Here is a 27565-nt window from a genome sequence, read left to right as displayed (position 1 = left end):
TAAGATTAAGGGGAAATCCAGCGAACTATTATCTGTTTCCTTTGGTAACTAAGTAGCATATTTCTAAAGTACTTTAATATTGTATCAATGCAAACTAGATTGTCTCCGTACTTGAGACGGGAGATACGGACACATAATCAGCGATGCTCACTAACACATGAGAACCTGCTGACGTATGCGCTTCATTCACTTTTTTGGAAACGAGGCTTGGAATAGACTTACAATGCGTACGACGCCCCTATGAGCGGGAGACTGTCCGCTATTTAAACGCTGCACGGAGAGATGGTGATATATTTCTCTGAGGAAGCCGCTGAATAAGTGACAGGCGGAGAAACGCGTAAGAGCCATTCACCATACCCGGTACCGGTTGTTCAAGCCTGCTTAAGCCTTTATAACCTGCTCTGAATTGGACCCGTGTTTGGACACTCCGGATAAGACCCATGTCAACGGCCATTTATGCACCAGGAGTCGGGAGATACCAAAACATCGGACCACAAAGGTTAAATTTTAATCTCTAAGGCAGGTTGTATGCATTAGCTGCATGGACATTTTCATTGATCTCTGACAGCTCAATTTTAATACGCACTAATCCATCATTGCTTGCTTTGAACCGTGGAATCCACTGATAAATCTGCCTCAGTGGAAATTGTTAATACTACTAATTGCTGCTACTAATTGACTGGCTTCTACTAAATCATCTTAGCATTGCTGGAAGAGACTGTCAGGTTAGAGTGACCACACTCATGTGATGTGACTAATTACTTCACGGATTAAATTATCATCAAGGCTTTTCTAGATTGCATTGTACTAATTATGTTGATTATCCCATGCTTGCGGGTCTAATCGGTACTTAGGATTCTGGTATTTATATGTATAAATTGCTTTTAAACTACATTTAATAATAAAAAGTACACATATGTTTTAGATTAGCGCTGTTATTTTTGTTTGTTTGGTTGTTTCAGTTAGAGGGTAGTGTACTCTCCCTCTTTTTAACAGCTGCCATCTAAACCAAGAGTGTTCTTTCACACTAATTTATGCACACACGATCTATTTGGCAATTAGCGCCAAGCTGCTGTTTGTTTGGAGCTATTAACATTACTGAGGCTTAGAGCATGATTCAGAGATGGACGTAAACCCAATATTTTCCCAGTTGAGCGATTATCGCAGCCTGTGCAAGTATCTGAGTCGCACTGCGCATGCATCAAGTTACATTACCGCCGGTGTTCTCAGGGAGGATTTGTGATTAACAGTCAGGGATTGCTTGTGGGAGGTAACAGGGGAGTGGCAGCTGAAACGCAGGCATGTCCTGATCTTTTTGGGGGAGTGTTCCAGACCGCAAATGTGATCCTGTATGCAGACACAATGGCGCAGGCGTCTCAATTTTGGCGGCCATTATAAATCTCCACATACTTTCCTACTTTAGTTGATTCCTCTCCAGGAGAAGCCCCGGAGAGGAGATGCAGATGGGCAGTGATGGGGGCTGGGCTGATAACATCATTAGGCCCCACCCCCTCATGGGGGAAAATAGCGCAATTTGGCACTTATTTGTAGAGGGGCGGGCCAAAATGTTGTGTTTCCATAGGGCACTCAGAACTCTAATAATCATCTGATCTCCATCTTTGTACGCAGTCAATTGGATTTGCTGTCATTGGATGCCTCAATACAAATCTCATTGGGTTCAACATTTGCATATATTTGTACAGCCGCTATGTACACATTTGCAGCAGTGATATTATTAGCGTCCATCTCTGAATCAGGCCCTTCATTTACTGATAATGAGCTTATCTACAGTTTGATAGTGTCAGTTTGATGTCACTATAATCAGTTTGTTTGTTTGTTTGTTTATTAATGACAGACAAATGTGTGACCTATGTACCTTATGCAATTTAGGCTGACCACCATGAGTACCAAGTCAGGGTCTCCACAGATCCTTAGGTTTCTGATACTACTGGGAGGCATGGCTAGGTGTGTGGTGGAGTGACCACACCCCATTGTGAATACTGCTGAAAGGGGCGTGGCTGTGCTACCCTGCCAGGCCCATGCCCCAGATATGGTGTCGCCCCCTCCCCCCCTCAGTATGGTGAATTTGGGTATTGTCTATGTAATGGGGTGTTGCAGATATTATTGTGTATGAATGCACACATCTAGGAGTTTTCTGCATTTATGTATTCATATGTATGGTGTGTGTTTTCTGAGCGTAAAGAGAACAATACTCAGAGGAAACACACTCCACACATCTAACTCTCTGGGCGCCAGAAGTGTTCAACAATGTTAAAGGAGCCTTCTCTGTAGGCTTTACAATGGGAGACAGAGGACAGACGGAATGTGAATACTGTTATTGAGGAAGCAGCTTTACGGTTAAGAAAATTCATCAAGGCAATTGTATTATATAAAAAATAGCCAGGGAAGGAAGTCTGCTTTCTAAGACCTTATATGACTTTGTTGTTAACAACGGCAACATTCCTGGAAGAATATTTTTTGTTCCTTCAGGTGGGTGTTTCCTTCCTTGGGCATAAACTAGTAGCCAGGGAATTGGGAGGATGTCGGGGACATGATTTTTGCAGCAGGCGGCAGTAGTCAAAAACATAAACAAGATTAGCTTTATCTGTCTCACACATCCTTCTATTCATCTTCCTAAGCCTATAGGGAAAAAAAAAGAAAGCAATTACATTGTATAAGGCTGTTCGGAAGCTTGGACTAAAGAGCACACCATTTTATAGGATCTCATCATAATGTCATCTATTCCAGCTCCCATGCTGTACACAAGAAGGTTTTCCAGCCTGCTTTGGCATTGTGCCGAAGCAAATTGTGAAACGTTGTTCACAGTGACATCTAGTGGTCCTTTGTATGTATTACACATCAGTGAGAATGCAATATATTAGTGCACTATGGACCAATAACTTAATTGATGAATAAAGTGATGTTGCTGCTTTCTCATGTATTCATAAGCTGTAATATCATGAATATTGGTTCAGCACAAGTTTTATGATGACACTTCATCACATACCGTTTAAATCACACATGTATATTATCTTCTCACAACATAGTGAGAATTCATCCACAAATTAACCACAATATAGCAACTGTCCCTCAATAACACTGCATTTTCTGTGTTTCTACAGATCCTCCACAAAGTGATCTTGATTGTACGTTTGGATGGGGATCACATAAAACAATCTGTCAATGGGAACACGATAACACCCCAGGCCTCAAGTGGATAGTACTAAACAGCAAAACTGGCCCAGTGCAGGATCACACAGGTAAGATTGCCATTGTCAGATATTCATTATTATTTAGAAGGAGATCGTACCAGCACAGCTTACACTAGGTGCCATAATACTGCCATCTAGTGGAAGAAAATTTATTGCATATGTCAGTTTGGTTCACTACTGCAGATGCCCTTTTACCATTTGCCCGCTGTACATTGAGGGTCATGTTGATAGATGGAGCCAACAATGACAGTTACAAGTAGAACGTCAGCAGTATCACTGTCCTAGGCCACAGCAGTAAAATCTAAAGTAATTTAATATCAATTCACTCCCCGACATCATTGTTTGTATTCTCTCCCCTCCTGTTTGATGGGCAGCATGCAGAAAATTAACATTGTGTTTGATGAATTGAGCTGGTAATGAAACATGATCTAATGTAGCTGAACGGCCAAGCTTTCTTCATTTTGGACAGTATGCCACACACTTCCCCGCAGCTAAGCATTAAATAGACTGATTATCTTTTCCACAGAGCTGATCAAGAGTAAAATAGCACAGTCATTTAAGCAGAGCTTAGAAACTTCACTGTAATCTACAGCAGATGATTTATGTATTAGATTTCTTCTTAATAAACATTTTCTCATTTTGCAACCAAGTGCAATATCTCTGTCCTATATCTGTAATGTATTAGCTGCTGCTGCATATAAGGAAACCAGCTAATAGGCAGTATCCCCCTCTAATGCCGCTTCTTGGTATGAGGTCCAAAGAACAGTACAGAAATATCCAGCTCAGCCTCTGATGAACGCTTGTTCCAGACTTCATGGCACAACTTAGACTGAAGACAGCAGGTAGATGAGAGTAAAGCTGGGTACACACTAGGCTAGTGTTCCGCAGACCTGTCTGACAATCGGTAAGTGCATAGATACTTACCGATCGTCAGCCTGATGTGATGTGCCTGATGTCACAACTTTGTAAAGTATTTACATGTGCCTGCTCAGTTGTGATGTCAGTCACTGGCGGACTTTAGTAAATATACCCCTAAGAGTTCACACTTGTGACTTTAGGTCATGTTAACAAGCAGCTGTAACATGTCTGTAAGACTGCTACAAATACAATGATTTACATGAACAGCTATACAGTAGCTTGGTATTTGTAATCCTAAATTGTGTTTTATTTCTTGTTTATTTCGTGGAATAATATTAAGTACACAAACCGAGACAGTTGTGGTAGAGCAGGGCTGGCCAAACCGGTCCTCGAGATCTACCAACGGTTCATGTTTTCCAGGCCTCCTGGAGATCTGTAGAATTGGGAAAAAAAGCAATTGGTTTCCCCCAGCACCCTGAATGTTAACAGTTACCAGATATAAATCCCACATAATCAGGGGCGTTTTAAGAGTGGAGGAGGCCCGTGTTCAGCCTCCTCCGTCGGGCCCCCTCCTCTCTGCCCGGAGCGCCGTAGAGTCTGAGCACTAGAGGGCTCAGACTCTACTGCGCATGCGCAGATCTCCGGGAAAATGGCGCAGCAGCCATTTTCCCTGAGATCTCTCTACTGCGCATGCGCAAAACGCCGTGTTCTAGTGCCGCTGCGGATGCCGGCGCTGGACTTCGGAGGGGTAAGGATTTTACAAATGGGTGCAGTGTGTGCGGTGGGGGCCCCCTCTGGACTCAGGAGCCCGTGTGCACCGCACACGCTGCACCCATTATAGAAACGCCAGTGCACATAATAATAGAATTCAGAGATCTTCGTTACACATATTTGCGCAAATGTGTGGTTAAGCCCCAAAGCCGCATCAAGGCGTATCTGTATATTTGGGGTCCCTAGCGCTATATCTATGTGCAGGGTGTGGCACCCCAAAACACTAGCATAAGCCAGAAAGCCCAGCGTAGCATACCAGTGAAAAAACTATAGTGTTAATAAATTAGTATTTAGGAAGCCGAAGCTATAGAGAGGGTGATACAAACATGAAATGTAATTAAAATAGAGAAATAGTGTTAAAAAATTAATAAGTGAAAAGTGTTAATAGAATGTAAAGGTCTGCCACACTAAAGCCATCCAGCTCAGCCAGTCCAGAGGCACCACACCTCACACCTCCATTACCCCAGATCTGTAGAATTGTCAGTTAGGAATGAATGCAGCACATCTTAATTAGTAATGACTACACCTGTGCACCAGCTAGGTAGTCTGGAAAATGTGAACTGTTGGTAGATCTCGAGGACTGGTTTGGCCAGCTCTGATGTAGAGGTTCCTTGTGAAAAGACTAACATTATTCTTGGATACATCTCAGTCAGTGATTCTATCTTGTTGGAACATGTGATTCTGGTTACCATGTTTCTTCTGCAGAGGCCTGTGCACTAAAAGAACTGTTTATGGTAGTTTAGTTAACACAGCTTAAGGGCACCATATCTGATGCCTCATAAAGCAATAAAGTGGACATTGTATACCATTGTCAGTTTGTCAGTAACAATACATTAACTCTGTCTTCTCAGGAGATGGCAATTTCATATACTCTGAAGCTGATGAAAGACACAGAGGTAAAGTCGCCCGCTTGTTAAGTCCCATGGTCGCCTCCTTGAAATCTGCCCAATGCATGACATTCTGGTACCACATGTCCGGGTCCCATGTTGGCTCTTTGAGCATCAAACTGGAGTATGAAAAACAAGAAGGATTTGATCAGCTGCTGTGGATTGCTAGTGACAGTGAATATCACGACGACCACTGGAGAAAAGCTCAAGTTCTCCTGCACAAGTCGATGAAACGATATCGGGTATGGTCAGCCTCAGTCTGTTTACCTGTGTGGTACCCAGATTAAGCTTCACTAGCAGTGATCAGTGAATACGGTAGTTACTGCGTTAGATTATCAAGGAGCATCCACAATATACAAAGGAAAGTTGGAATCATTTGCAACAAGTGAAACGGAATGGAGAATGGAGTTGCAGACGTTGTATAACCTAACCTGCAGCCATTGTGTAGTATACAGCCATTAAATAGTAAATTAACAAATTATTAAAACAACATTAACTGTTCACAATTTTTCTAATTAAAGGCCTGATTCATGTTTGTAAGTAAAGCAAAAAGGCAAGCAACTGAGAAAAACCATGCATCTGCAGGTAGGGCAGATGTAACATGTGCAGAGGGAGTTAGATTTGGGTGGGGAATGTTCAAACTGAAATCTAAATTGCAGTGTAAAAATAAACCTGTCCAACATTTGTGGGCTACATGCAAAAGCAGCCAGTATTTACCCTGCACACAGAAACAATACAACCCACCCAAATATAAATCTCTCTCACATGTTACATCAGCCCCAACTGCAGTGCAGCATTGTTTTGCCCAGTTGCTTGCCTTTTTGCTTTATTTACAAACATGAAACAGGCCCTAAAGATCTGTCACCTTTATCATTAGCCAAGGTGCACCAGGCACTGTAATAAAGTCTGCTACTTCTGCACACGCTTATTGGCGGCTTTTCATAGGCAGCAGTATTTCACTAATTGTTTATGCTTAGGTGCTCTGATTCTCAATACAAGGATTAGTAATGTCTTCTGAAGAACAGAACATTTGTTTTCAAGACATTTTATCATTTCAAAATATTGATTTATTGGTTTCGGAAATTGCAAAATGTTGAATGTCTTTCAGTAAATTTCTCATAAGAGCTGGCATGTAAATACTGTAGTAGTCCCAGTTTCCATTTTACTAACTCTTTCACGACCGGAACACTGCAGTTATTGTATACTTTGTCATCCTAAAGTCATTAGAATGTTCCATTTAAACTGCATGATTAGGTAGGTGCCAATTTATTATTTGTTGTCATAAATCTTTTGTAAGTATATCTGATGGCTCAGTTGAAGGCTGTCTGTGATATCTATGAGGTGTAATCTGTAGTGTTTTACTTATTTTAATACATTGTATTTCAATTACATAGGTGGTTGTTGAGGGCACAATTGGTAAAGGAAGTACTGGAGGAATTGCTGTGGATGATATTATTATTGCCAATAACATTGCTCCTGAACACTGCAAAGGTATGTGATGAAGTCAAGTTCAGACGTTTGTAAGTTAGTGCACACCTTGGCCTGGATATAATGAGTATCCTTAGCCAGTGGGCCGCTAACTTGCTACCAGGCTCGGACTTGCCCACATGGGAACAGGGGAAACCCCCGGTAGGCCCCATTGCCTGTGGGCCCACCTCCTCTGCCTGTGGGCCCACCTCCTCCTCTAGGGATTAGGTTCCAAACTATATCCTAGTGTACTTTAATTATACATATGTTACATTATACTGCACAGGACTATGGTGTATTTTCTACAGTGCATTGCTGTTATTAATCTGGTACATTGTCATAAAGGTTAGCCCAGCCTCTGTGGTGGTTGGCCACACCTCCACTATTCCCTGGCCACACCCTTAAGCATGGGCCCCTAGCACTGCATTTCCCCGGTGGGCCCTTCATGCCCCAGTCTGACACTGCTTGCTACTTTATGGAATGCAAAGTGAAGACGCACATAAACAGCAATCTGCAGTCCTGGTACTAACAAGCTATTGTGGCCCTCATTCCGAGTTGATTGCTCGCTACCGTTTTTTTCGCAGCGCAGCGATCAGGTTACTACTGCGCATGTATATGCACCGCTATGTGCACACGCGTCATATGGGTACAAACAGCATCGTTGCTGTGCAATGCTTCTAGCGACGAATCCATTCTCACAATCGATCGCAAGGAGATTGACAGGAAGAAGGCGTTTATGGGTGTCAACTGACCGTTTTCTGGGAGTGTTTGGAAAACGCAGGCGTGTCCAAGCGTTTGCGGGGCGGGTGTCTGACGTCAATTCCGGGACCGGACAGGCTGAAGTGATCGAAAGGGCTGAGTAAGTCCAGACCTACTCAGAAACTGCAAAAACGTTGTCGTCCCGCTTGACTGCACATGCGATCGCACACTTGCAAAGCGAAAATACACTCCCCCGTGGGCGGCGACTATCTGATCGCTGCTTTGCGAAAAAAAGCTAGTGAGCGATCAACTCAGAATGAGGGCCTGTGTCTCATACTGTGTTACCTAGCCAGGTGTATTAAGGAAAAACAAAATGTAGAAAAGAGCACACCGCAGCTGTATTTACTAGTTATAAAGACATAGAACATGACTACAAGTATAAACTGTTATTAGAAAATGACCATGCTGATACAGTATCAAAAAGAGAAATACATTAAAAGTATCAGAAGGAAATAATTCAGATTTGCAGAACTTCTTGTCTCAGTACACATGTGGGAGGTATTTTGGTTGTTTTTTTTACATTTTAAGAGCTTTGGATTTCACACTTGTGGATTCCGTGGCTGTTATGACTTTATTTTTTTAATAAGGAACAGCTTGAGATGCAGACTGCACTAATATTTACACCGTGACAGCAGTCTAAACTGAAATCTGACTGCTATTAAGTAACAGTCTGGAGTCACATCAGTCCCTGTCACTGTCAGACATCATTTATTTATTTATTTATTTATTTATTTATTTATTTGCAAAACAAAATTACATCTTAACTGAATTCAGATGTTGTAGACTCTAACTGGTCATTGTAATAATATTAATTCTGTTTTTTAGGCTCTGAACCATCAGAATCTGGACCAGGAACTGAGGATATTACACATAATAAACCAGGTATTCCTATTTTCTGAGATAGCACTGTAAAGTGGTACAGCTATTACATGTAATGTAATGTAATGCTGGCCACATACTCTGCTGTATCAGCAGCTATATTATGATATATCCGAAAATGGGTGCATTGCATTATAAAGGGGTGGTATTTAGTATGCCGGCTGTAGGGATCCCGGCGCTCAGTATACCGGCGCCGGAATCCCGACACCCGGCCTACTGACAACTATTCTCCCTCTTGGGGGCCACGACCCCCCTGGAGGGAGAATAAATAGCACCGTGCCCGCAGCGTGGCATGCTCGCCCAGCTGCCGGCATGCTGGCGGTCGGGATCCCGACCGCCGGCCACTCATACCCTTATAAAGATCTCATGGAAAGTGAAAGGGTCATTTTTGGGGCATTGTGGAAGGTGCCGTCGTATTTAAACATACTAACCGGCCCTGGTGATGCCGGAAGTAATCCAGCCTCTTGACCAAGGGCTATACAGGTGTATTTTATCCAATTTCTACAGCAGTAGGGTCAGTCTATACCTGGACAGCTTATAAGTTGTAAAATATATTTATGGCATGGCTGTTGTAGCTGGGGACCATTTTATAACAGAGACACTACTTCCCACCTGTAATACTAAAGACTGAAATGGAAAATACAGTGTCCCATCATAGTCTAGTATCTTCTACACTTCAGACTACAGTTCCACCATCAACCTGACTTCTTCACTTTTATTTCAGTACATTCGATTCCTGTTTGCTTTTAGGTAAAATCTGTGACTGTAATGTAAACATGCTGCAATATCCAAATTTTTACTTAACACTTTACTTACACTGTGCAGAAATAATGAATATTTTGCTGTGGACTAAGCAATAATGAAGAAGATATAATCTATTTGTTGAAATCAAATAAGAGATTTTTTTTTTACATTAAGCGTACTCACTGACGTCACCAGGAGGGTGTGGACCACAGCGGGTATCACCCTACGAGTGGGTGACACTAAAATGCCGGCTCCTCCTCAGTGACCGGGAGTCTGCACAGTACATTATTGTGCATGCCCCCAGTGTGATGAAAAAAGGGTGTGCTGTGAGACCATGCCCCCTTCCCATGAGGCCACTGACCCTACAGACTCTATATTAAATACATCTGGTTTTGTATTGAATATTATCTCTTTGAATCCAGTGGCCGAAACAACTGAAGATGTGGTTCTTTGAAAAGAGTAGCTTAGTAGATTTAGCCCTAAACTGTATGAGTTTCTTTGGTTAGTAGGTTACAAATTATAATTCTGGAGAACAAAAATCTTGGAAATATATATATTATCTGCAAGCCAAAAAACACTCTGTCATTGTTTTATTGATCTTTATGAATGTTGGAATTAATTACTATATACAGTATATATATATATACCTATATATATATATATATATATATATTGTATATATATATACACACCTAAGAGCTTTTACAACACTAGAAAATAAATCATTAATGATAAAAAAAACCCTGTATATTTAAATTGGTCATTCTTTGTTTCAGGAATCACACCTAATTATCCTGGCAATGAAAAATTTAACGAGAGCATCTCCAAGAAGCCAGGCAGTGTACTCAAGACATTGGACCCCATTCTTATCACCATCATTGCAATGAGTGCCCTGGGAGTGTTACTAGGTGCCATATGTGGAGTTGTCCTGTACTGTGCCTGTTGGCACAATGGAATGTCAGACAGAAACTTATCTGCCCTAGAAAATTACAATTTCGAACTTGTGGATGGTGTCAAGTTGAAAAAGGACAAACTAAACACACAGAATTCATATTCAGAGGCATGAAGCAGCAATAGGAAAATAATGTTGCAGATACATTCAGTGGAAAGACTAAAGTCATTTTTGGTGGAAACGCACCGATGATCTTTTACTGTTTAGGCTACAAAATGCGTTGGTTGACGTGAAGCCAAACTTCTCTCAGGAGCTTCAGTGAATATACCTGAAAACTATGAACGTATATACAATCTGAATCATGTACAGCTGGCTTTTTCGTTTTTGTTTCTGTTATGTTTTTTTTTTTTTTTATAATTAGATGCTGGTGTTGAGACCAATTATGATCAATTTTATGGTTTTGTAAACTCTGTTTCGTTTTGTTGCGTTCTCCTGCTGCGGATAATTCTTGGTTGTGCACAGAACCCAAAGTGCTGAAACAAAATGATCCTGAGCGAGGTTCTTTACATGGACACATAGTGGTGTGTGCCCTCACTCCAATTTATAGGACTCACAGCACAAATCTTTTCATGTTTGTGCATATTTGTATGTGCTGTAACAAAGGCTTTGGAAGTTCTAAAATGTGCCACCATGATGTTTTTGGGCATTTTTAAAGCAAAGCTATCCATTATTGTTGTGTTTCAGTGTTGTTCTGAAGCATAGTGCTTAAAACGTCTTAACAGTACATGCACCATCATCAAATGGAATGGGCAATAGAGGGTATGACCTACCCTTAAAGAATTGATGTTGGCACTGGCTTAGTGGATGTCCTCTCAAGTGCCTTTTTGTGTTTGTGTTAGTTTTGACTGTGTTCTATCTGATTATAAAAATGTTTTTGGGATTTTTTTTGAATGTTCATATAGGCCCTTGTCTCTTACTGTGTACTACAGTGGCCAAAAATCTTATCCCCTATGGCCTATAAAAAGGCAAGGGCTATGGTTGAACCATCAACTCGGCTAAAAAGCTTTTATTTCTGAATATTTTTTTAGTTTATTCATGTTTAACTCTAATCCACAACTTTACTGTAAAAAGCTGCAATATCCCATTTCTTTTGTTTCCTCTGTAGAATGTATTTAACAATTTATACTCAACTCTGAGTAGACAATGTAATTTTTTTTTGCCGTAAACTCATAGGCAAAATGTAGCTCTGTCGCTCATACAAGTGATACAGAGATCATACTTTTGTTAAATCAAATAAGGGAAATTTCATACATTAACCCTACAAAGTCTAACTTTGGCTTTCTATCAGGATGTCAGAAGCCTCGGTATCATTTTTCCCAAAAAAAAATAAAATAAGCAAAACTTAAGGGATTAGTTTCCCGGAGCAAAGAGCAATGATGTGCTGTAACCCACAACAGCCAATAAGGTGACAGCTTTTAATAGTGTAGTGAAGTCATGCGAATGAGAGCTGTTGTGGTTGTTGTGTGTTACAGCGCAAAAATGCCATTTGCACTATGTTATTGAATAAGCGTCACAAGTTGATGTTTTACGTTTATCAGTAAAAGAAGTACTGAACAATCTTGTGTATTGCCCACTGTACTTGAGTTAATGAATATGTAGTATTAGTTTAGTATCATCTCATGATACAATGCATCAAGCAGAGAGAAAAAGGGTTGTGACAAATATTACTGTTCTAAAAATGATAAATATGCCATAAAAAAAAATTGGATCAATAATAATGAAAATCCAGGTTATCATTGTGCTAGGAATTGGTGGTATTGCTGAGAATTTATCAATATTATAGGAATTTATGCAGGGCTGTCCTGATTTTCAAGGACTGTGTTGCCATCCTGAAAGTAAGGACTTTCATGCTGACTCCATGGGTTGTTGGAAGGTGTCAATATTTAGGACCGGGTGTCATTGGTTCACACGGCAATACAGGGTTATTTTTAGGTTAGTGGGGGGAACATAGTACATCGGAAGTGCTAGGCAAGCCTAGGACCGTGGCATGACCCAAAGTGATGTGACCCCAATGCAATATGACCACAACGTGTCAATAATTGTTTGTGAATTGATAGGATGAATTTTAGTTCAGAACACAAATCGACTGTCTCCACTGTGTCTACTTATCATGTATATATATGTATATATATATATATATATATATATATATAATATGGTCATTGAATCACATTCATCATTCGCCACATTTGTTTGTACTGTATGTTTCATGGCAGTTTTCTTTTACTGGTGGAAGTTGTACATTTACCACTTTTATTTTGTTTTAATAAGCAGTAGTATTTTAGGCTCCGCATATTCACGATTAATAGTTACATGAATTCTTATTTATTACTTTTTTTTTTTTTATTAGATATTGTACTCCCTCCTTCCCCCAAATAATTGTAACTATTGTCCCTACTCCTGGTGAGTAGAGAATTGTGAAGCTTTCCTGTGTCGTTCTTAATTAATAATATAATTAACCATTATATCAAAATAACAGCAAGGATTTCACTATTGGCTATTATATACTACACTGGCATTTACCTGGTAACATCTCAAAAGCATCACACAAAAAAAGAGACAGTAGAATAGCTACATTTCTATCTATCCTATGTCATCAAATAGGCAATGTCTGTCCTAACCAAATTTGTAATTAGCAATAATTTAACTTAGAAAATTAATATTGCTTCATTATGCCTAGAACCAGAGGACTCAAGAGACTGACATTATGAAGATGTGCCTTTATAAAGGATGTAAACGAACCTTGGGACTTATAAATGTCTCCTCTTTGTCGGGTCTTTTGGACTACAAACCTGGTCAGAAGCCGAATGATGTCCAATGATCTGATGCCCTTTACACTACACAATGCTCTCAAGTTGGAAGACCTTCACAAAGGGACAACATTAGCAGGAGTGTTTTTTTGGAAGAAACAAGAAGGATTAGTAGGCAGAACCAAAAACAATGGCTCGATTCTTGCAGGGGTTAGCTTAACTAGGGTTAGATACTCCTTTGTAGAATCTAAGTGACATAATGAAAATAAAATTATACATTAATGTCTTATCATTGATATTAGATAAATACAAACTTACTGTATCAAATAGGCAGAGGGGTAAATTTACTAAGATGGGAGTTCTATTTAAGATGGGATGTTGCCAATAGCAACCAATCAGAATCCAGGTATTATATTCTAGAAGGTGCTAGATAAATGAGAAGTAGATTCTGATTGGTTGCTAGGGGCAACATCCCATCTTAAATAGAAATCCAATTTGCCCCATGGAGTCTGAAACTTCCTTATTATGTTCTGTAGCGACTAAACCCAGAGCCTAGGAATATTTAGTAACACTAGTAATTGACAGAAAATTACATTTAATAATTTTAGGTGAATAATTCCTATAAATAAATAACTAAAAAAATAAAAGCTTTTAAACAGCGCCCACTCATTGCTGGACACTATCATTTTAATTTAAACTTTTGGGCACTTTCGCCAGCCTCTTCATGTATAGTTTGTATATTGTCTTCATTTGCATTTATTCATTTTGCTGAAAGTTTATGGCAAAATAAATAAATAAATCAAAAGCAACTTTTGTCCATAATATATTTCAGCACTCGCTCATATCTGCATGAGTTGAGGTGAACAGTGGAAAAATGATACTGAATCTTTAGAACCGAGAGAAAGGAACCTTGCACTGAAATCTATATTTAAAATTCTATGTTGATAATGTTATTAACCCTTTTATCAGTCAAAGAGGGCAGTATCTGTTTGCGTGGCAGGTCGTTGCCGCTCTCTCTTGCTGGGGTAAAGGGGTTCGTTTGTAAAGGCAGTGTTAAAGAAAATTGTTCATTTATATTTGTTTTTAATTGTTTCATAATTTTTAAAATGTAAAATAACATATTTTTTTCTTTATTGAAAACTATTAAAAAAAACTTTTCTGTAGTAAAATGATTTCATTTTACTGGTATATTATTGCTTCATGTTTTGTATCATCATGAACTTTTGTGCAAATTTTTTTACAGAAATTTTTATTTTATATGACAATATGACACTTGTAAACTGTTGTTTTGGAATGAACTGCAAAGCCTTAACTTTGAATGACATTTGTATTCTTGGACATTGAATTGCATAATATCACATAAAATAGAACTGTAATTTAAATCCCAAACGATGACTACTACATTCCAAAGATACAGTTGAAATAAACATTTTCATAAAATATTTTACATTTTGTTATTATTTTTTTGATATCTATAAATAGTCTCTCCAGATCCAGAGGTCAGTGTTCTACAAGTAGGGGTAGATATCTGATTAGTCACATAAAGGCATCTGCCTACATACATCTGCAGAACACGGAAACACGAATTCCACTCACTTAAACACTGGCTTGTTCTGTATAGAACTGATGATGATCATGCAAAATTGTTGATCACATTATGGCGGTGATTCAGATATGGTCGCTGGGCTGCTACATTTGTTGTGCTGCGTTCAGATAGTCACCGCCCAAGGGGAGTGTATATTCGCCGTGCAAGTGTGCGACTGCATGTGCAAGAGCTGCAAAAAATCCCTCCCTCAGCAGACAGCTGCAAATCCATTCGCACCTCACTCACCATCTAATGATTTTTCCAGTGTGTGCGCAGCCCAGGGCTTACTCCTACAGTGCAATCAGAACGGGCAGATCGGGTCCGGGGCTGATGTCACACACCCTCCCTGAAAACACTTTGGCATGCCTGCGTTTTCCCTGACACTCCCAGAAAACGGTCAGTTACCACCCACAAACGGCCTCCTGTCAATCAGCAAGTAAATGGCTGTGCGATTAGAATTTTCGCACCACTCTGTCGCTGACCAGAATGGTGCGAAAATGTGCAGTTTATCCAGATCGCCCGGTGTGCAAAAACGCACAGCAGCGATCAGATCTGAATCACCCCCTATACACTTTCTTCGTGTACAAAATAAGCTTATTACCCCTCGATGTTGAATCGATTTTGAAATTTTTTGGTCTGGACATATTCCAACATCAATATCAGTATTTATTTAAGAACCATCCACACAAAATATACCTAAGACTTTGCTTACTTCTTACAGTGAAAAGAAAATCTGGCCAAAGTGCCAAAAAACAAAATTGCAAGAAAGTGAACTAATAGCAAGTATATGTAATCTTCAAACCATTGATAAACAGTACAGTACATATATTCATAGCCCCTCAATGCACACATACCACCCCAATGAACCTATATCCATGACCCTTTATATACACATACCCCAATGTACTGTGATTATGTACACCCCTCCTATACATACAAACAAATTTCCTACCCTGGGTACCAAATATGGGGCGTAATTCAGACCTGATTGCTGGGCAGCGATTTTTGCTGCCCTGCGATCAGATAGTTGCCGCCCACTGGGGGAGTGTATTTCTTTTTCATCCACTAGGGGTCACTGGAGTACTCTTGGGATATGGACGGCTCCCGCAGGAACAGGGCACTGGATATTTAAATTTAGAACTCTCCACCCCTCCATATCCCAGAGTACCTCCGTGTTTTTTCTGTACTCGAAGTAGCAACAAGGCTTGTGTGGAGCTCCCACACTTCTTTTGAATATTTTTTATTTTTTATTTTTCATTTTCACTTTTTACAATCTTCAGCACATATCTTCCCAGTTTATAAAAAAACGTGGGTCCGGGATAGTGCCGCTGCGCGGAGGCAGCGCATGGCGTGTCGGTCCTCACATAGAGCACCCTCACATCCACAAGCAGCTCACTCCCTGACCTGCAAGAGCTGAACGGAGCTTACAGAAAGAAGCCCCGTCATAGCCTCACTACAGGACAAGGTATGCTGGGGGGACGGGGCAGTCAGCGCACGCTGCCGCCCCGCTGTGAGGGGAAACCCACCGCTCCTAACAGGCCGCCCGCACCCGCCGCTCCTAACAGGCAGCCCGCCCAGCCGCTCCGTCCGCCGCTTTACGAGCATTAGCACAACGCTCCAAGCAGTGCCGCCATGACCCGCTCCTCCGCCGCTAAGACCCGCCGGCCTCCCCTCACACCCGCCGGCCGCCGCTGCAGGACTGCTCTCCACTACAGCGCTCCCCGGCTCCCTGCACCCAATGTCAGACTGTCGGATACCCGCTCTCCGGTAACTCCCGCTCAGACAGCGGTACCCAGGCCACAGGGGAGGGAGACGAAGGGGGGGAAAGTAAGGCTGCATGCATAATATCAGCAAAGGGCTGCGTGGGTTACAGCAATAATTACATAGGCTGTTAAGCCTATATTAACAGGTTACTTTGCTGCAATAGTTACAGGTTATAAGGAGTATACCCTGCACTGTGATTAGGACTGTAAGCATGGCATGGGGGCCATTTTAACCATGCTTCCTGTTATTCCTGTTTGTGATTCCAGAACGTTCCTGTCCTACAACACTACTCCACCGGATGGCGCAGGGGTGTTAGTGGGAATTTTGGATCAGATTTCATATAGTACTGGCCACATGCACTGCACTGCAGCCATATATATATATATATTATACACTCCTTAGTACACATTTACTGAGTCGTGCAAGTGTCTATCCTTATATATTGTATTGTCTGTCTGAATAATGAGTAAGGCACCAGCCAAATCTAAAAAGCTGTTTCACTGCAAGGTCTGTAAGAGTGTGTTACCGGATGGATCTACCACATGTTCAGTATGTTTTGTGGATTCTGTTACGAATACAATTTCCTCTCCGGTTTCTAAGCCGGTTTCATCCCCGGATCCTCCATGGGCTATGCTAACAGATGTCACGGCTGGGTTGCAAACAGAATTGGCCGCTGCTCGACACGAGCGGGAAGTGGCAAGATCTGAGTTGCGGTTGAGATCTCCAGAACTACCGGAGGGGTCTCAGCCTTGCCAAAGGTCCAAGTCCACTTTGGGTAGAAGAGATAAATATCATTTTTCTTATGATTTACCAGTTTCTGCTATGTTGCATTCTGATGATTCTATGCCAGACCTCACTGCGCAGGATGAGGGTGAGGAGGGCGAATTAGACCAGCAGTCACATAGTGAAGATTTTGACAGCCCAGGCATTGATAATCTCATTAGAGCTGTGAGTCAGTCTCTGAAGTTTACAGAGACTGAGGAGCCACTGACAAATGATGAAGTCGTATTTACTAAACGACAAAGATCTCCAATGTATTTTCCTGTTTCGGAATCTCTTAATAAGATGTTAGTTGAAACACGGAAGAATCCGGATAAACGGTTTTCTATACCTCGCCGATTTAAGTCTAGTTACCCGTTTACAGAGTCTGTGACATCTACATGGGAGAATCCGCCAATGGTGGATTCGTCTGTGTCAAAACTTACAAAGAAATTAACCATACCAGTGCCAACGGCTACTACGCTTAAAGACCCTTCCGACCGTAAAATAGAAGCTATGCTAAAGTCCATGTATATAGCAGCAGGAGTGTTGCTTAGACCTGGGTTGGTTGGCATTTGGGTCACTAAGGCACTAATTGTATGGATAACAGAACTCAAGTCTGCCCTACGTGACGATCACCTTATACTTCTCGCTGATCAAATCTGTGAAGCTGCTGACTATCTATGTACAGCTTCTACTGACGTCTGTCAGCTCACTTCTCGCATTTCATCATCGCTAGTTACAGTACGACGAGCACTCTGGCTGTGTTCTTGGCAAGCGGAGGCAGAGGTCAAAAGAGGTATAGAGGCATTGCCTTACGTGGCGAGAAGTTGTTTGGTCCTGAATTGGACAAATGGATTTCTGAGGCTACGGGAGGAAAGTCTGTTTTCTTACCATTGCCTCCGACGGTACCAAGACGGAAATACTCTGGTCCGGCATTCAGATCCTTTAGACCTCAGCCCTTTCGGGGCTGTGGTAGAGGAACAGCCACGCCTGGTAGACGAGGTCGAGGACGTGGTTTCCAACAAACCAACACCAGTCGTCAGGACGCTAAGGTCACCGACAAGCCAGTGGCATGACGGGCTCCCAGCCCATCTCGGATCTCCAATTGTTGGAGCACGCCTTTCAGACGTTCCATTTGGCGTGGTTCTAGACATCCACAGATGGGTGGATCCGCAATTTAGTGTTAAAAGGTTACAAAATAGAGTTCGACTGTCTCCCTCCACTGCGGTTTTTCAAGACAGGACTGCCTCTGTCGGACGACAAGAGGGCGGTTCTGCAAATTGCCATTCAATCCCTGCTGGATTCAGCAGTGTTGATTCCAGTCTCTGTACAACAGCAAGGTTAGGGTTATTAGTCCAGTCTGTTTGTGGTACCAAAGCCGGATGGCTCCGTCAGGCCAATATTGAACTTAAAGGGTCTCAATCAGTACGTCACTTACTACAGATTCAAGATGGAATTTCTGCGGTCAGTAATTGCAAGTTTAGAGCCGCAGGAATTCATGATTGCGCTAGATCTACACATTCCGATTTGGCCACCTCATCAGACGTTCTTGCGTTTTGCAATACGGCAGAACCATTACCAGCTTCAGGCTCTACCGTTTGGCCTCTCGTCAGCGCCTCGGGTATTCACCAAAGTGATGTCTGTGATGATAGCTCATTTCAGATCCCTGGGAGTGATAACAGTTCTGTACTTGGATGATCTGCTCATCAAAGCTCCGTCTCAACAGATGCTCCTCCAACATGCGCTGCTAACGTACAATGTACTAGTTCAGCACGGTTGGATTGTCAACTTCAAGAAATCACATCTAATTCCGTCTCAACGACTTCAATTCCTAGGTATGATTCTCGATACGGTAAATCAAAGAATTTACCTACCAGAGCAGAAAGTACAGATTATTCGTCATCTGGTACAATTAGTGCTCAAGCCACGCACAGTCTCGGTACATTTGTGCATTTGCCTCTTAGGCACAATGGTGGCGGCTTTCGAAACGCTTCAGTTCGGAAGATTTCACTCACGTCCTTTTCAACTGGATGTGCTCGCACAGTGGTCGGGCTCGCATCTGCAGATTCAACATAGGGTGAGGTTGTCGCCACGGGCCAGGGTATCTCTACTCTGGTGGCTCAAAGTACACAATCTAACCGCAGGGAAATGGTTCGGCGCCTGGAATTGGATAATTCTAACGACGGACGCGAGTCTCAGAGGTTGGGAAGCTGTAGTTCAAAATTGTCAGCTCCAGGGTCTCTGGGTGGATCACGAAAGATTGCTGTCTATAAATGTCCTGGAACTCCTGGCAATTTACAATGCACTATGACAAGCAGTGCACATGCTTCGGTCTCAGACTGTCCAGGTGCAGTCAGACAACGCGACGGCGGTCGCGTACATCAACAAACAAGGAGGAACGAGAAGCCGCATGGCCATGTGGGAAGTAGCTCGAATACTCAATTGGGCCGAGCATCACCAAGTGATATTGTCGGCAGTGTTCATTCCGGGAGTGGACAACTGGGAGGCGTATTATCTCAGTCGTTGGGATTTTCATCCAGGAGAATGGGCATTAAATCCAGTTTTTCACATGTTGGTCCAAAGGTGGGGTTACCCTCAAGTGGACCTGATGGCATCTCGCCACAATCACCAAACGCCCCAGTATGTGTCCAGAACGAGAGATCCAAAGGCAGTGGCGGTGGATGCTCTCAGAATCGCGTGGCCGTACAGCCTCGTGTATCTGTTTCCACCATTTCCGCTGCTCCCTCTGTTGCTAAAACGGATTAAAAGAGAGTCCACCACAGTCATTCTAGTGGCGCCTCATTGGCCTCGGAGAGCTTGGTTCTCGGATCTCCACGGACTACTCGCAGACGATCCTTGGCCTCTCCCACTACATCCAGACCTGTTACAACAGGGTCCATTCCTTTACCCCGATTTAGCGCGGCTGCGTTTGACGGGGTGGCTGTTGAGACCGCCCTCTTAAGAAGAGAGGGCATTCCAGAATCGGTTATACCAACCATGTTACGTGCTAGGAAGCCAGTTACGGCAGCTCATTATTACAGAATTTGGCGTGCCTATATAGGTTGTCCCGTCTTTTGTTATTTCTACAGACGGGGTTAGATGGAGGACTGCGTTTATCTACACTAAAGGTGCAGGTCTCTGCTTTGTCAATTTACTTTCAAAGACGATTGGCTCTATTGCCGTCTGTACACACTTTTCTGCAAGGTGTCCTTAGAGTACAGCCTCCATTCATTCCACCTACAGGACCATGGGACTTGAATCTGGTTTTAGATTTCTTACAGTCTTCATATTTTGAACCCTTACAACAAGTGGATATTAAGTTTCTCACTTGGAAAACAATTTTTCTCCTAGCCTTAGCTTCAGCAAGGCGTGTTTCAGATTTGGGTGCCTTGTCATGCAAGCCACCGTATTTGGTGTTTCATGATGACAGAGCGGAACTTCGGATGAATCCCGCTTTCTTGCCAAAGGTAGTGTCATCTTTTCACATCAATCAACCAATAGTAGTTCCTGTGTTAACAGAAGTTTCTGGAACTTTGGATGTGGTACGCGCACTACGCGTTTATGTATCCTGTACGTCTACAGTTCGTAAGATGGATACGTTGTTTGTTCTCTATGATGCTGCCAAAATGGGTTGGCCAGCTTCTAAGCAGACCTAATCCAGATGGATTAAACTGACCATACGTCAGGCTTACCTTCATGCTAGGTTACAGCCGCCTACATCAGTAACAGCTCATTCCACACGTTCTGTGGGAACTTCATGGGCAGCTGGCCATGGAGCTTCTACGACACAGCTTTGCCGGGCGGCTACATGGTCATCAGTGCACACGTTTGTGCACTTTTACAAGTTTGATACGTTTGCAGCATCAGCATCTAGCTTTGGCCGCCTAGTGTTACAGGTGCCAAACAGCTCTCCCGCCCACGTGGGAAGCTTTGGTACGTCCAAAGAGTACTCCAGTGACCCCTAGTGGATGAAAAAGAAAATAGGATTTTGGTACTTACCAGTTAAATCCTTTTCTTTGAATCCATAGTGGGCACTGGACGCCCACCCAGAGCAGTTTTACCTGGTTTGTGGTAAGTTCAGGGGATCTTATGGTAACACATTTTCACCGACTGGTTCAAAGTTTCAAGTTCTATCGGTTATAGTGCCAACTGTTTAGTTGTCAGTAACGTTATGTGTCAACTTTATTGTAATCCGTTATGTTATATGTAATTCTCCATTGTCAACCTCTCTATAGCTCCTGTTCGGCTCAGTAAAAAACACTGAGGTACTCTGGGATATGGAGGGGTGGAGAGTTCTAAATTTAAATATTCAGTGCCCTGTTCCTGCGGAAGCCGTCCATATCCCAAGAGTACTCCAGTGCCCCCTATGGATTCAAAGAAAAGGATTTACCTGGTAAGTACCAAAATCCTATTTTTAGCTGTACAAGTGTGCAAACACATGTGTAGCAGACCTGCACAAACTGACTTTAACGGTCAGTTGCCACCCACAAATGCCCTCTTCCTGTTGGTCACCTTGCAATCGCCTGTGCGATAGCTTTTTTCGCACCATCCCGTCGCTATGTATTGATCCGTGTTGCTGTGGTCCATCGCACCTGCGCATTGCGGTGCATATGCATGCGCAGTTCAGACCTGATCCCAGGCTGTGAGAAAACGCAGCCTAGCGATCAGGTCTGAATTACCCCCATGGTCCACACTGCTCCAACACACGCACAACAGTTTACACTGCACTGCTCCAGCACACTCACCAGGTTACACTGCACTGCTCCAACACACGCACAACAGTTTACACTGCACTGCTCCAGCACACTCACCAGGTTACACTGCACTGCTCCAGTACACACACATACACCAGGTTACTCTGAACTGCTACAGCACACACACACACGGTTACACTGCACTGCTCCAGCACACTCACCAGGTTACACTGCACTGCTCCAGCACAGTCACTAGGTTACACTGCACTGCTCCAGTACACACACACACACACACACGGTTACATTGCACTGCTCCAGCACACTCACCAGGTTACACTGCACTGCTCCAGTACACACACACACACACACACACACACACACACACACACAGTTACACTGCACTGCTCCAGCACACTCACCAGGTTACACTGCACTGCTCCAGCACAGTCACTAGGTTATACTGCACTGCTCCAGTACACACACACACACGGTTACACTGCAATGCTCCAGCTTACACACACACACTGGGTTACACTGCAATGCTCCAGGACACACACACACCATAGGCAAACGTTACTTTTGGCAACTGGCTCAAATTACGACAACAATAGCAATGGTATATGATACGATTACTCAAGCTGCCGCCACTTCATGCAGTTTAAGGGACAGAGGAGAGTTGCTGCACATACACAGTAGTAGCAGCTTCTACTACCAAGTTTGCTGTGTGTGTGGATCTGAGTCCTCAATCAGTGCACTGGATCAGAGAGCAGCTTCCAGGAAGAAGAGACAGGAGGCCTGACCATGAGGTAGAGAATGTGCTTAGAAAGTGTAGTACTGGTTCTATTATGTTTGTGTATTTATTTATTGTTATATGTTTAACCTTTTCCTAACCACTTACCTTATTTATATTATTTAAATATTTTGATACAGCCTATACTATAGAGTCTAAACCATCTTTAGTGTTAAATATTAATACTGCATTCCACACAGCATCCAGTGTATAAAGACTCCCGCAGTTTCTCCAATACTCTGCAGAGTCGGAGATTGTGGATTGCATCTGGAAACTCCACTCCAAAAATCCTGCATTTTCCACTGCGACACACACTGGGTTAGACTGCACTGCTCCAGCGTGCACACACACACACACACTGGGTTACACTGCACTGCTCCAGCACACACACAACATACACACTGAGTTACACTGCACTGCTCCAGCACACACACACACACACACACACACACTGGGTTACACTGCACTGCTCCAGCGCACACACACACACAAAACATACACACTGAGTTACACTGCACTGCTCCTGCACACACACACAGGGTTACACTGCACTGCTCCAGCACACACTGGGTTACACTGCAATGCTTCAACACACACACAAACACGGTTACACTGCATTGCTCCAGCACACACTGGGTTACACTGCACTGCTCCAGCACACGCACACACACAGGGTGACACTACACTGCTCTAGCACAAACACACACACACGGTAACACTGCATTGCTTCAGCACACACACACACACACACACACACACACACATACACACACACACACACACACACACACACACACAGGGTGACACTTCACTGCTCCAACACAGACACACACAGTGACACTGCAGTGCTTCGGAACACACATATACACACCACACACATACAAGGTTACACTGCACTGCTCCAGCATAGACACATTGGGTGACACTGCAATGGTCCAACACACACACACACACACACACACACACACACACGTACTATATATGTATAGCTGTCCCTACCTTTCCAGACTTGCAGTGCTGCTCTGCTGAGTCAGTCATGGCTCCCCTCCTCTATGTCTCAATTGCTGAAGCTGCACCAGCAGTGGATAGCATGTGTGTATGCCGGTTTATGTCAGCAGATCTCCAGAGGGGCCCGGCGCAGCAGAGCGGGAATGGCGCCTCTTCATGTCTATGTGTCGTTTATGTCAGCGGATCTCCGGAGCAGCCCATCACAGCAGAGCGGGGATGGCGCCTCTTCAACCCTGCTCCATCCTGCAATACATGCCCCCCACTTACCGCCTCGCACCAGCGCCCTCTCTAATTCAGAACCTGTGTCGCACTTATTCACATTATGTCACACAGTAGAGCCTGTCTTCATTTAAATAAAATATTGGAAAACAAAAGTTATTGTTTATTGGTCACCCGCTACATTAGTACCTTATCCTAACAGTAGTGATAATTTTGGCATTATAATTAAGTCCTTAAATGTCATTAAAATGGCTACAGCACCGATTTCCAACTCCAGTGTGCATGTGTGAAGAATTCTGTTAAGATAGAAAAATGCGCATGCGCAAAAAAAAAACAGCTTCTAGGGGCTGCATCAGGTGCAGACCTTAGAAGCCAGGAAACACGTAATATAAGCAGAAATGGCTTCCCATTGGGAGCGAATTCTGCTAATGGCAGTGCGGACTGGCAGTCCCAGGGGGAGAAAACACTTTCCCCTGGGACTGACAGTCTGGCGTGCTGCTAGCAGATAGCACTTCCAGTGGAAAGCCTGCCAGTTCAGACAGATGGTTTATCTTTGGTAGATTTTCTGGGGGACTAGATAAAATACGCCACTTACTGAAAGTGTTGCTTGGAATATATACACTGGGCAAGAAGTTAATCAAGTCTTTTAACAGTCCTAGGTCTCTTGGATACCTCTTCTGATCTAACCCAGGCATCCATGGCCTTAGAAATGAAAAAATTATTAAATATGGTTTTCCCTCCCAAAGCATTTATAAATATAAGAAATACAAACAAGAGCCATCCCAGTCAATGCCAGAGACTGACCCTGCTTCATACTTGCTTACTCTACCGGAAAGGCCAGGAGGCTCCTGAGAATCGGGTGGCACTCCTGGGCCCCCTGGGGAAGTAGGCAAGTCTCCCGCATGCCGATCACCCCCCACTGCATCCATACCCTCCAACATTTTACACATAAAAATCGGTACAAATGAGAAAAGGGGGCGTGGTCAAGGGGGAAAGGGGGCGTATACTTTCAATGGATGTTTGGAGAGTCAAAAATCTGTGCAGACCATAAAAAAAGGTACTGTACCTGGCAAAAAGGTACAGTTGGAGGGTATGCTCCATCCCCCACTCGCCTCATCCCCTTGCGCAGCCGTGGCTGCACAGCATCCCGTCACACAGAAGGGGATGATGAGATTCATGTTAAATTGTGTTATTGTAGCCCTGCCCCTCGCTTTACAGTGCCATTAATGTTGGCATTGTAAAGCGCAGGTGGGGCTACGATGATGAGATCGTGTCACCACGCCCCGTACTGCCTCCTTCACACTCCTTCCTATATGACCTGGCTGCACCCTCACGGAGGGAGCAGCCAAAATGCAGGCCTGCTTATATAAGATCCCGAAACAAAAGTTCTCAGGCTTTACTCGTTAGTATCACCTGCACATAAACTGCATATCTCCCAACATGACCCTCTCCAGGAGGGACAGAATGCTCTGCTTCTGGACTTCCCTCTTAATGTATGATTGCCATCACCTGTGGTGAAACACCTTTATTATCCATTAACCTGTTCAACACAGGTGCCAGCAATCATAAATTAAGAGAGAAGTCCAGGAGCAAAGCATGTTGTCCCTCCTGGAGAGGGTCATGTTGGGAGGTATGAAACTGGAGGAGAGGAATTGTTCTCATTCCTTCTAGGCTGCTGATTAGGACCATCTAATGGATAGTTCCATAGCCATGGCAGCCAGTCCCTCTAAACGGGCTTCATCATCTGCTATGCAGAAGACCAACATTTTTAACCCTGAAGCCTTAATTTCAACCACTGCAAACTCAAAATCACCTTAGAGATGCAATTGTCTAATCCTGAGACATGCTTAGCTGGAAAAAAGACAAGCTACCGCTGAGCGATCAATCTCTGTAATTTGTTCATTGATAATAACAGCAACCTCAAATCGTGTCTATTTCAATGCCCAAGTGAGATAGGCAGGAAACAGGTCCCTCTGTCTTATCATGAGCAAAAGACACGCCATAAATCCTATACAAAGCTTGTAATAAAATCAGTATTTCTACAAATCCCGTTACCCTGAGGACATATCACCAGAAAATCATCCAAGTAGTGGGTGACCAAAGTATGACCAAGGCCTCCCTCAATACACCATTGAAGAAAGGTACTGAACCTCTCAAAGAAATCACAGGAAATGCACCACCCATGGGTAAACAGCGGCCTACAACATATTGCCCTTTTAATAAAAAATCTGTCAACCTGAATGATTCTGGATGTAAAGGCAATAGACAAAAAGCTGATTCAATACTAACCTTAGCTATCAAGGCCCTCTGATTAAACTGCTGTGCTGTTGGGTGGAGAAATGCGTCAGCTGACCCATGGAACGCAGATGGAATGCACAACCGGGAGCCGGAAGTTCCAAAACCAGAAATCGCAGAACATGAGGTCTGCAGCGTTCCCTGGTTTGACAGCAGTGTGAACACTAGCAGGAGCTGTGGTCAAGGAGAGGAGGCCCCCTTACACAGGTATCAGTGCCTCCAGCCTTCCACAGTGTACTCAGCCCTGGTACCTGGCACCAACAGTATAGCAGCAAGTGGCATCTGTATTTCCTCCCCATCAGTACAGAGTTAAGAACTAACAGCACACAGTGTCCACCTAAGCATTCAGCCAAGTTGTTTCCAATTGGAGCAACATATTTCTGTGTGTTACGACAGTTTGCTCTCCGTCACATTATGAGATATTGAACACAAAGCACTTTCTGCACTGTCTATCTGATTCAGACTAATATTCCCATTTGGGAGCAGGACTTTAAGCAGCAATTTTACTGTATCTTCATTTACATTTTAAATGTGGAATGTTTTGTTCTTTTAATAATTTTTTTGTTGTATTAAATTCTTTAATCATTTAATATGTGGATTGCTGAGACCTACTCATTTCATACGTGACCACTAAGCGCTTTATGTTCTTTTTTTGTGACTTTCTGCACTGTGCCTTGTTGCATTCTAGCCGCCCCAGTTGGTTCTAACTTGGCGCTATATTCCTCCAAACCTCCTCTGCTCTGTCACTTCTAACCATGCTTCTACATCTTTAAATCCCAAAGACATAGCAGTATGGCCATCCTGCTTCTTACAAAATTCTTCATCATAAGAACATCAAACTGTGTCTTTTGATTTACCATACATGCCATAGACTAAGTGCATGAATTTCAAAATGCTTAATTAGTAAGAAGACCTAGGTTCTAATAGCATGCAGCAAATGTACTACAGCAATAGACTACACAGCCTCTATGGCAGGGGTGGAGAACCTCTAGCACGCGGGCTTTATGTGGCCCAGAAAAGCATTTGGCCCAGCCTGGGGCCATGTCAAGGCAGCCGCAGAGTATAAAGACATCTGCCGCGCATCATGGGAAATTTAATTTTCTCATACTGTGCACTGTATAGAATGTACAGTGTGAGAAAACTACATCTCCCATGATGCAGTGCATGGC

The 27565-nt window shown here is 43.1% G+C and overlaps 1 protein-coding gene across 1 annotated transcript in view; it reads left to right on the top strand.

Annotated features, from left to right (window-relative positions):
* Positions 1–14721, top strand: part of NRP1 (neuropilin 1) — a 179431-nt gene extending 164710 nt beyond the window's left edge. Inside the window, exons 14-18 of the mRNA XM_063922105.1 lie at positions 3123–3260; positions 5693–5970; positions 7123–7219; positions 8780–8836; positions 10354–14721. Coding sequence (XP_063778175.1) covers positions 3123–3260; positions 5693–5970; positions 7123–7219; positions 8780–8836; positions 10354–10643 — 860 coding nt within the window. The 3' untranslated portion in view covers positions 10644–14721. The remainder of the gene's footprint in view (positions 1–3122; positions 3261–5692; positions 5971–7122; positions 7220–8779; positions 8837–10353) is intronic.
* The last annotated feature ends 12844 nt before the right edge of the window (positions 14722–27565 follow it).

Source organism: Pseudophryne corroboree, chromosome 5 (assembly GCF_028390025.1).
Source record: "Pseudophryne corroboree isolate aPseCor3 chromosome 5, aPseCor3.hap2, whole genome shotgun sequence".
Classification (NCBI taxonomy): domain Eukaryota; kingdom Metazoa; phylum Chordata; class Amphibia; order Anura; family Myobatrachidae; genus Pseudophryne; species Pseudophryne corroboree.
The sequence above is the reverse complement of the archived record's forward strand: the minus strand, read 5'-3'. Positions and strand labels throughout refer to the sequence as shown.